At 34.2% G+C, this 12,400-nt stretch overlaps 1 protein-coding gene across 2 annotated transcripts in view; it reads right to left on the bottom strand.

Annotated features, from left to right (window-relative positions):
* The window catches only part of mtor (mechanistic target of rapamycin kinase), a 110,351-nt gene that overhangs the window by 16,302 nt on the left and 81,649 nt on the right, over positions 1 to 12,400 (bottom strand). For both annotated transcript variants that reach the window (XM_048210663.1, XM_048210664.1), the window contains exon 22: positions 723 to 835. In XM_048210663.1, the coding sequence (XP_048066620.1) occupies positions 723 to 835 (113 nt within the window). The remainder of the gene's footprint in view (positions 1 to 722; positions 836 to 12,400) is intronic.

The following is a 12,400-nucleotide window of genomic DNA, read 5'->3' as shown; positions in this document are numbered from 1 at the left end:
AAATAAGAAAAATTTGGACATCTTCATCCTGTTCAAAAGTTTTCACCCCCCGGCTCTTAATGAATTGTGTTTCCTTCTGGAGCATCAGTGAATGTTTGAACCTTTTTTAATAGTTGTATTTGAGTCCCTCAATTGTCCTCAGTGTGAAAAGACAAATCTCAAAATCATTCAGTCACTGCTGGAAAGGATTCATATATGCAAAAGATGCTGGAAAACTGAAAAATGTTTGGGACCTGGAGAATTTTTCTGAAGAACAGAGCTCAGTTTAACTGTTCAGGACAAACAAGGGACTCATGAACAACCATCACAAAACATAAAAACAGTCATAGATCATCCAGGTGACCACACACAGTACTAGGTCATTTTAATAAATTCAGTTTTTTTGTCTTATGGATTATATGTAAATATATTTTATGTAAAATATCTTACTCAGGACAGTAGTAAATAAAAAATAACATGCATTTTGTATGATCTCTCTTATTTAGTTAAAATTTTTCACATTTTCAAAGATTCTGCAAGTGGTTCACATACTTTTTCTTGCAACTGTATAACGTGCTAAGTATACCAAGTATTTCAGCAACACACAGCTAATGTTTCATACCAAGTATTTCAGCAACACACAGCTAATGTTTACTTTCACTACTCCACTGGTTTAACGCATGTTTTAAAAGAAAAGTAATTTCTTATGAAGCTTGAAATGAGCAGAAGATTTTCATACTGACTTGCGGGCCTGCAGGGGGACATCAGGGGCATCGAACAGTTTAACTACAGGAGGCAGCAGTAGGTGGAGGTAGTCATCCAGGTTAGCTCCAAACAGCTGGATGGCCATGAGCAGCTAGGAGACATGAGAAAGAAGACTGCCTGACAACTGTGTAACTGGTGCATCAAGAAAAACAGTACATCTCTGGAAAAGAACTGTTAAATACATCAATGCCGTATATAGCAGTTGGCACACAGTAAACCATGATACAGTTGGTACTCAACCAGAATGTGTTTGTCACCGCGGGTACTGTCGCGGTTTGATGCAGGTAATTCATTTCTGCTCTTGATCACTAAGTGGTAGTATAACCATAGATTTTCACGTTATGGATTGTGCATAACTGCACCATGTGGAGATTAAAAAAAAAAAAAACTATCAATAAGATTAAAAAAAAAAAAAAATACATTCTTTTTAAAAATATTTCTTAATAGGCCTATGTATTATATGTTATTTTCTTATTGTAATAAATAATAAAAAAAAGTAAATTATCAACAAAATTATAGGCTACACATAATAAACGTATTAAAGGTGCAATATATAAGATTTTTGTAGTAAAATATCCAAAAACCACTAGGCCAGTGGGTCCGTGTACTTTTGCGTCCATTCGTTTTTCCTTTTTTTAAACCAGAAATGAAATATGGAAAATGCAGTTTCTTTGTTTTTTATTTTAACACTGATGAATAGAATTAGCAGATACAAGCTAATTTTGCAAGATTATTGCAAGATTATTATTTTGTGAAAAATAATATAAATGATACACAACTTGTTTTTTAATATGTAAAAATGCTAAATTTAATTTCCAGTGTTTTGCGTCATACACACAGACGCTAAAGTGCCCTCTAGTGCGTTTCACTCTGGCGTCAATAGAATGACTTACTTCAAGAGCCTGCCTAAATGAAAATGATTAATTTTCATTCGTTAAATTACTATTATTATTATTATTACATATATATTTTAACCTAAACATTAAATTTCTAACCCTTATAGCCTCTTGTTTAGTGCTCTAACATTATCGAGTTCCCGCTTGTGGTCTCAATCCCGTCGTTTTGTTTTTTACTCTGTTTTATATGAATACAGGCCAAAACGACATTTAAATTACTGTGACTTTTTCGTCTGCCTCTGTTAGGTGTTTTATATTGTTTTATATTGAGAAATTGTTTGGGATTAGGAGTCGCTTTATAGCTATATGCTCTTCAAATTAAAAAAATAGGCCTACCAACATATGTTATGATGACAAAATTATACCCCAATATGTGATTTTCATGAAGACAATATTCCCATGCCCTTTGCCTCAGTGGAGGTTTGACATGAAATATTTCTCAATTCTCATTGAAAGCAATGCGTTACGGCTGCGTCGCTGGACATTAACGCTTTATGTGTCTTAATCCTACTAAAACAACAACCAGGGAAAAACTGTTTTCTCACACATTTTTTTTGTAATTAACAACATTTGCTAAGAAAGTAAACAAAGTGGAAGGAAAATATTTTTACGTTAAGCGTTTATAATGGTTTTCTATAAGTGGAAAACGCTGAACGCTGAAAGCGCGTTGCTTTCATATTCGGCCTGACGTGCTTGTCTGCATATCTTTATTGGTCATTTAATATCAGTGTCTTAATGCATTAAGCGTTTTCTTCATAACTGTGTTTTATTTTCTAGAAAAATGTGTTATTAATTGTGTTCATAGTGGGCTGCTACGATGTAGTGAATTTGCTCCTCCAATATCACCTACATTAAGCCACATTAAGCACTTATTTTTCATGTTAAACACTTAGAATGTTCCGCTTCGCTGGACGTGTTTGCCGCCAGTATAGCATCTCTTGGACATGCGGCTGTATCGTACCCCTCGTGAGTGAGAATGGGGTGGAAATCAAGTCAAGTATTATCATGTTTCAGAGACATGGCTCTTGAAAGTGTGGGAGAAACAACAATTTTACAAAAGAAAACTTGTAAATTGACATTTCTTCGACTTTAATTTGTCCTTTTTTAATTTTGGTTTATAAAGATGCTAACGTCATAAACAAAAATCTGAAAAGAAGTCAATATTTATTTTATGCATTAGGGGTGTCCTCGACGGGTTTACATAGTCGAATCCGATTCGAATCAGATTGCCTATATTCGACTGATAGTCGAATCATAAATTGGGGGGGGGGGGGGGGGGGACTTTGAAAGGAAAGTTCAGCGCACGGCGCAGGGTTCGCACACTGAACTGTGCACGAGATGGAGCGGGACATGGAAAATGAAGTAAGGCCTGGCTATAGTCTACCCGCGGCTTAAGACAACTTTTATTTTCTTTCACACACAGCACGGAGAAGCATCTTTCTACTAAACCGACCAAACTGCCTGTCAAGTGATAGACGAAACTGACAATGATTTTATCTTTTTTAAACAAATGAAAGGCAATGTGGATAAACATTCACAGCCACAATGTATAGAAAACTCTCAAGGATATAGAAGAAAATGAATAAAAACATCTTGGATCAATAAACTTTAAAATATATATATATTAATAACTGCAGAAAGGCCACACTGCAGATAGATTTACATTTCATATGTCGGCAAATCAAATTACATCGGCTAAATTGTCTGTGTGAGCAAGCTTTAACTCTACAGCACAACATTGATGCACCACAAAAAAAATAAAATAATAATAATAATTAATTTAATTTTAAAAAAATACATTTTTTTTTATCAAACATTAATTTACAGAATTGAATTAAAACAGAATATACCGTTCTAATAAAAGAAAATAGCCTATTTAAAAAAATGAAATATGATCAAGACAAACTGCAAAATGCCTGAAGTGCAGGGGAACATATATTCAAAACACAAGCCAGAAATAGTTAAATTAGGTAACCCAGAGTGATCAATAAATAAATTAAAATTAAAGAAATTATTAAAATAACGAAAGTATAGCTAGAATTGTCAACTTGTCTTTTTAACTGCAGAGACAATAAATGCTAAACTGGAGTGGCAGTCTTTTTAGCTAAACATTAACAGAATCCAAAAATCAAATTACAAGCGGCTGAAGTAGTTTGAAATCACTTGTAGCTACCCTTCCTGATTGAGAGACAAAAATCCAGTCTTTCACGCGATCTGCCTGTGTCCGTTTGAGTCTTTTCAAACAGCACGCTATAGTCAGCTCATTGGCCGGCAGAAGCGCGCCGCAGTGTTTGACGTTGTTGAGTTCTAGGACATGAGCTGTTGGCACAACTTGCATCATACGTTTTTTGGATCATCTTTTACCATTTCAAAGGTCATCCAATTGTACACTTTATCCCAGGCATTGTTGAAGATTTAATCCCTGCCGTAAAGATGCTTATCTGCTGGTCATTTCATATTTATGTTTTAATTCCACTGTAGTTAAATTAAATTGTGGCTACCCTTTAGCCTGTTTTTTGTTTGTTTGTTTCTTCATTTTTTTTTTTTTTTTAATCATAAGAATTAATTAATAGCGTACAATAGTGTTGTCAAAAGTACCGGTACTTCGGTACCAAGTCGGTACTGAAATTTTGAAAATGTGACGATACCAGCATTTCTGTAGTACCGGTAGTACCGAGAATCAGGGTATATTCGGTACCCACTGATGGGGCTGTGCCAGTATTTACTTGAATATGACACGAGTGAAGCACAAAGCTTTGTTTACAGAAGAAATAATAGGTTAGCAATTACATTTTCTGTAAAGCTGCTTTGAAATGATATGTATCGTGAAAAGCGCTATACAAATAAATTTGAATTGAATTGAATTGAAATGTGACATCGCAGCCATGGAAACATTTTGGTTAATGCCGAATAAGAGAGGTGCGTGAGTCCATACATTTAGGCTTTGTATTCTGTTTTCCGAATCGCGATCTGGTCACCTGATTATCAGAGAATTTAACAATATTCCATTAGTTATTCCACTGAACATGGAATCTGTTTCTTTTCCCAAATCTTCACTCACGCAGGGGATTATAACGTTTCTTTCGTTCGCATTTAGGCCTATTATAGGCTATTCGCATTATTTACTGTGGTAAAGTAGAAAAACACCGTAGGACAGAAACCTTTTTGCTTGCACGTCAGTTTCTATTTAACAGAGTTTGTGCTTGTTATTAGACTTTATAAGGCGCGTCAAGTTTATTTGTATATATCGCGTTTCATACGCTGGTGATTTTTACTTTCGTTTTCTCTGGCAGCGCTATATCAAACATAGCCTGAATGTCTTGCCCCTGCGGAGGATAAAACTCGCTCTTCAGACCTTTTACAACAAGTGTCAGTTGTTTGTAACATCAGGAGATAACAAAGATATTATTAAAGAGAAATGGTCTCATTCCTGCTCGTGTCCCACATCCCTCTCAAAGCGCAAAGCGGCTATATCAAAGTAATAACGGGACTTTGGCTATATGACGCGTCTTTGTGTGGAAATAAAAAACGAATGCTTTTTGAAATAATATTTAACTTTCTTATTATTTAGGTTACAATTATTTACCGATATTTATTTCATAGTTTTACAGGCTGTAGTGTGTTGTTTCTCTGACGGAATAGCTAAAATAAACACGCACGTCTGTTACCCCTGTTGAAAAAACGAGCATATGCTGGTAAAGTAGGTTTTGAAGCTGGAATGCTGGTTTGAGCTGGTTTATGCTGGTCCAGGACCAGTTTAGGACTAGTATGGACCAGCAGGACCAGTTTAGGACCAGTTTAGGACCAGCATTGGACCAGCATACAGCTTCAAAACCTTACCAGCATATGCTGGTTTTTTCAACAGTACACAATGGATGTTTGAGCATTTAATTATTATTTTTTTTATTTTTATATATATTTCAAATTTATTTAATTGAGGTAGCCTATATATATATACACACACAAACATACACACACTCCAAATCATATTAAATGTTTTTAAAATAGGCTATATAAAATAGTAAAATAGTTCCAATAGATTTTACTGTGGTACCGAAATTGGTACCGAGAACCGTAAAATTTTCATGGTATCAGTACCGACTACTGGAATTTTGGTACCGTGACAACACTAGCGTACAATGTTCTGACCTTTTAAGTAGGCTACAAAGAAACATTTGAATAAAAAGTGATCAACAGGTTCTTAATTAATTTACAAAGGAACAATTTAATAAAAAAGTGATAATCGATTTCTTAATTTACAGAAAAGGTTTAATAAACAAATATGATCAATAATTTCTTAATTTATGGACATTTTTCTGCATGTTTTGCGCAGAGCTCTGTGTTGTATGGGAATAAATGTTTCAATGTGCATGCCTGACCTGTAAATAGTGAATTATTAAATGTAGTTTCAAGCACAAGAAGAATAGCTGGAACATTAAGCACTTATATGATAAATAATTAGCCGAGATTAAATATTATTATTATTATTATTATTATTATTACTACCAGTAATTTATTTCGTTATTTTATCTTCATTTAAAAATACAAATGTCACAGCAGCCTTACACAATGTTGCAAACCGTCCCTTTGTGCCACCTGGTGGTGATTTCACAACAAATGTCACTGAGTTGCATTTAATGCTGCAGCCTCGCAGAGGTGTTCCACACAGCGGTAATAGGCATTTTGGTTAACTACATACTGTATATAAATATATTATAGAAATTTGTATTAAATAAGTTACTGAAAAGTTTTTTTTTTTTTTTTTTTTTTTTTTTCACATTTTCGAAGAGTCAACTACATAGCAATGAACACAAAGAATTTGTTTAACCATGTAGTAAACCACTAATCTTAAATTTCTTTGTCTTTTATCCACGAATGAGGAATACAAGAAAGCAAACAAGTGGGTAAGTTCTACATCATGGACGTCACACAACTTGTTATAAGCTTGCCTCATTTTATCCTTCTCAGGAAATGTATAAAGTGACTGGACGTTACAAACCAGTACTTAAAAACAGCCTTAATTTACACATAAAATTTTTATAATTTTTTTCATATTGATATGAAATGTGACTCAAGAATACTTTTCTGATTGCAATCAATAAAACAAAACTGCAAATAGGTTTTACAAAAAAAGAGAAATTTCTGAGTAGCCCATCTTTAGAATAAACCATTTTTTTAGATCAAAATCTTGTCCCACACAAGGTCAAAATATTGACAGCGCAGCTCACATAACAACTGGTAGGCAGTTTAAGAGCTCCTTTAGGGTGACCTCAATGCTCCCAGTGACGCAGACGGTGGTTATGGGCTCTCCAGGCATGCAGAGAGACTCGTGGATGTTGGAATTACTGAATTACTAGAGTGGGATATGTGGGTTTGGCCTGGAGCTACACACATCTGTCAGGGGCTGAAGACTGGCAGAGAAAATGTCTCATGATTAAGGAGCTCTGGGAAGCTTTGATATTCCTGACTATTTTGAAGTGTGAAAGGGGATTAAGAATAACTATAGTCACCCGGTCATTATTAATGACAACTTATTGAATTAATGTTGATTTGAAATTAATTTTATTATGCAAGAAGAAAAAAATGTTGTCATAAAACTAGATGATGTACAGCACTAGGAAATCAGTTTTGTGCCCTTTATACTAAAATGTTTATGCATACAATGCCTCAGACTCAAGTATTCCAGAAAGACATGTAATATATATTCTCTGACAAATCATTTACATTATGTGTACATCTATATATATAAACTGTTAAAATAACTGTTTTCTATTTGAATATATTTTACAAAGTAATTTATTCCTGTGTTGGCAAAGCTGAATTTTCAGCATCATTAGTCCAGTCTTCAGTGTCACATGATCTTTCAGAAATCATTCTAATATGCCTAATTGCTGCTCAAGAAACATTTCTTATTATTAACAATGTTGAAAACAGTTGTGTACTTTTTTTTTTAGGATTTCTTGATGAATAGAAAGTTCAAAAGAACAGCATTTATTTGAAATAAAGCTTTTCTAACATTATACACTACTGTTCAAAAGTTTGGGGTCAGTAAGAATTTTTTTTTTTTTTTTGGAAAAGAAATTAAAGAAATTAATACTTTTCATCAAAAGTGACAGTAAAGACATTTATAATGTTACAAAAGATTATATTTCAAATAAACGCTGTTCTTTTGAACTTTCTATTCATCAAAGAATCCTGAAAAAAAAAATTGCACACATATTTTGTACAATTGTACATAATAAATGTTTCTTGAGCAGCAAATCAGCGTATTAGAATGATTTCTGAAGGATGTGACACTGAAGACTGGAATAATGATGCTGAAAATTCAGCTTTGCCAACACAAGAATAAATTAAATTTTTAAATATTTTCAAATAGAAAAGTTATTTTAAATTGTAATAATGTTTCACACTGTTACTGTTTTTACTGTATTTTTAATTAAATAAATGCAGCCTTGGCGAGCAGATGAAGCTTCTTTTAAAACCATTAAAAATCTTACCGATCCCAAACACCCACTGACATCCACTAAAAAGTCATTCAGTGTAACAATCTTGTCAGGGATATTTACAACAAACATGTATTTATGCCATATTAAAGATTAATTACTTTTACCACAAATGCTAATTACTTGTAATTTTACGTTTTTGAACTTTGCCACTATCCTATGTTTTGCCCATTTTAAGAATTTGATACTGATGTAAAATGCAATAAAATTTAGTATGCTCACCTATTTTATATATTTTAATACGCACAGGTCAGAATAAGTATGTTGTTTTAATTTTTACACAAATGTTACACTGAATGACAATGGAACATTATTTCACCCACATTTTGACATGTTATTTTTCAAAAACTTATTTGAAACCTTAAAAATAGACATTTTACTTGCATTTAATGTGCTTTCTATGTATATAAAATCACTTTTGAATTTCTATTGATGCGGACATCTAAATGTCTTTGACCCATATATTTTTATACTTCTTGATTCTGTAATTTTATTATATTATTTTTTCACAAAAAAATAAACAATTAAAAACATTAATTAAAAAAGTATGTTGTAACTAACAGACTATGCGGTAATCATATTTTCTAAAAATAAATAAATAAATAATTGCGCAAACAGTACACAGTGAATGAATATGACAGTGGAAAATTGGATATAGCACAACATAGTTTGAAATCAAGGTTTTAAAGTTTGACACTTGTGCATGTCCACTAACAGCAGAACTCACCTGTCCACATTGAATTCACATGAATAGACTGTCACACACAGATTACACACACTTTTGTACAATATGCACACTTCAAAGAATCTAACAGCTGGATTAGTTGAAGTTTGCATTAGTTGAAGTTTGAAATAAATGCATATTTACATAATGCCGATGGTATATGAGAAAGATATTATTAATAACAAAGGCAAACACTATACTATTTTTTTAATATACCGTTTAGTCTATGAATATTCACCAGTCTGTGAAAGCAAAAAGGACACATCCTAAACATTTCTGCAATACAGGTTATCAGATGACCTAAATACAGAATGGAACAGTACATTCAGGGAAGGTTTGTTGGTCGTCAGAGGAGCGCATAACAAGGTTTAGATGAGATCATCTGACACCCGAAGGCGAACTCAGCACATATTTAAATAATGTGAAACAGGTGCCACAGACAGCAGACATAAGGTGCTTTCACACATTAAATTAACAAATTACCATAAAATTACTGGATTGACTTTTCCGGTAAATACACAAATATATGGGGTAACACTTTACAATAAGGTTCATTAGTTAAACATTAGTTAATGTATTAACTAACATGAACTACCCATGAGCAATACATTTGTTACTGGATGTACTAATCTTTGTTAACGTCAGTTAATGAAAATACAGTTGTTTATTGTTTGCTCATGTTACTTCACAGTGCATTAACTAATGTTAACAAGATTTTAATAATGTATTAGTAAATATTGAAATTAACATTAACAAAGATTAAATATAGCTGCAAGCAGTAATTACGGGGCCAAGCACAAAAACGGCACAAGAAGCCAGCCAACATGGCCGTGAGCATCAGACCAACAGCAGCAGTGAGCAATTAGAAAAAAAAGTTATTAGCATTTTTGTCAAGTTTGTTATAACTTTTGAGCACGAGGTGGCGCTGGTCCGAAACTTCTCAGGCTGCTTCAGGGCATTGTCCTGATGACCCATACCAAATTAATGAATTTTGGTCAAACCCATCAGAAGTTATAAGCAAAAATAGCCATTTTTCATATCTCCACTCCAGTAGGTGGCGCTGCGCCGAAACACTGTATGATGCCTCAGGTCATGCTTGTGATGACACGTACCAAGTTTGGTCTGAATATGTCAAAGCATTGTAGAGATACAGCTTCAAGAGTAATTTTTGCATCATCTCTCAAATTCTTTGCTCCGGTATACGAAAACGGTTTGACTTATCAACTTGAAATCCATAACTTTTGGTCGGCATGGTCTGAAGATGATACGGTTCAATTTTGGTGAAAATCGGAGCAAAGGTCTAGGAGGAGTTTGAAAAAGTAGGTTTTTAAAGAAAAACAATATGGTGGACAGGAAGTTCAGCTGAATATGGCAAATTTGATATCTGTGTTCTCAGCATGACCCAAGGAATCTATTGAGACCAGTTTCATTACAATCGGTAGATATAATCAAAAGTTATTAGCATTTTTGTCAATTTTGTTATAACTTTTGACCACAAGGTGGTGCTGGTCCGAAACTTCTCAGGCTCCTTCAGGGCATTGTCCTGATGAACCATACCAAATTTATGAATTTTGGTCAAACCCATCAGAAGTTATAAGCAAAAACAGCCATTTTTCATATCTCCACTCCAGTAGGTGGCGCTGTGCTGAAACATTGTATGATGCCTCAGGTCATGCTTGTGATGACACGTACCAAGTTTGATCTGAATATGATAAAGCATTGCAGAGATACAGCTTCAAGAGTCATTTTTGCATCATGCCTCAAATTCATTGCTCTGGTATACGAAAACGGTTTGACTTATCGACTTGAAATCCATAACTTTTTGTCAGCATGGTCTGAAGATGATACGGTTCGATTTTGGTGAAAATCGGAGCAACGGTCTAGGAGGAGTTCGAAAAAGTAGGTTTTTAAAGAAAAACAATATGGCGGACAGGAAGTTCAGCCAACTATGGCAAATTTGATATCTATGTTCTTGGCATGACCCAACGAATCAACTGAGACCAGTTTCATTACAATGAGTTAAAATAGTCAAAAGTTATTAGCATTTTTGTAAATTTTGTTATAACTTTTGACCACAAGGTGGCGCTGTTCCGAAACTTCTTAGGCTCCTTCAGGACATTGTGCTGATGACCCATACCAAGTTTCATAATGATACGCTACTGCGTTCATAAAATACAGCATTTTAGCACAAAATTCAAAATGGCCGACAGCCAAAATGTCCGAAATGGGAAAATTGGATATTATTCGATTCGGCATGATGCCCCAAATCGAACAAGACCAAATTCATGATTTTTGGCCAAACCCATCAGAAGTTATAAGCAAAAACATAAATTTTGCGGAGATACAGCCTTATGTCTATTTTTACAAGCACTACGTACAATTCGTTCGCTTGTTTTACGAAAACTGTTTGAGTAATCAACTTGAATTCCATAACTTTTTGTCAGCATGGTCTGAAGATGATCTGGTTCAATTTTCATGAAAATCGGAGTAACGGCCTAGGAGGAGTTCGAAAAAGTAGGTTTTTCAGAAAATTCAAAATGGCGGAAAAATTTTCATGACGGAAAATGACGTCATATGGTGCAGTCGAATCAGCTTGAACCAAGGAATCAGAGGAAAAAAGAATTTTGTCTCTAGCCCTTATGGTTCAAAAGTTATTAGCATAAACATAAGTGCTACTTTGGACAGCTGGTGGCGCTAGAGGGATTGAGTTAGAGACTCCAAATTTGCTATGGACAAAGGTCATTCTGTCCTCTAACTGTGTGCCAAATTTCACAACTTTCCCGCAAGTGGTTCTATGGGCTGCCATAGACTTCAAGAGCGGAAGAAGAAGAAGAAGAAGAAGAATAAGCGTACGGAACGCCAACAATAACAATAGGTGCCTAAGCACCTTCGGTGCTTGGCCCCTAATAAATGCTGTATAAGTGCAGTTCATTATTAGTTCATGATAACTAATGTAGGTTAACTAATGAACCTTATTGTTAAGTGTTACCCAGTCATTTGTGATACGCTGATAAAGCAAGCTAGCACATTTACATAGAAAAACTATTTAAATTATTACTGTAAATGGTAATCTCGTTAGCTCCAGCAGAACTATTACTGACCCAAAGCAGATTTCTTACAAGACTTCTTTAGGCACAGCTTACTACACAGACACTCAGAGAGATGTTTGCTGTTTGATTACTGGGAAAGAAGAGCTTATAGATTTAGCTCTTAAACACATAAGAAATTAATCAATAAACAGTAAAGTAGCAATTAAGAATTCCTTTTGCTGTCAAACTGACATCACCATGACAAATGACAATTCTAAGATCTTAAGGCTTTAACATTTAATTCAATTTTAATATATCAACTTTAATAGTGCCAATGACATGTATGTTAACAGTCTATCACAGAGCTTGACAAGTTTATCTATGCTGGCTTACTGCAGCAAACCTGACAATTCCAAACTAACCAGGGCCAGTTAGAACTAGGAGTGGGAATCTTTCAGTACATCAGAACCTTCAGTTGATCTTACAATAGTGATCATTTAACCA

Source organism: Megalobrama amblycephala, linkage group LG12, assembly GCF_018812025.1.
Source record: "Megalobrama amblycephala isolate DHTTF-2021 linkage group LG12, ASM1881202v1, whole genome shotgun sequence".
Lineage (NCBI taxonomy): Eukaryota > Metazoa > Chordata > Actinopteri > Cypriniformes > Xenocyprididae > Megalobrama > Megalobrama amblycephala.
This window is presented reverse-complemented; position numbering and strand designations above follow the sequence as displayed.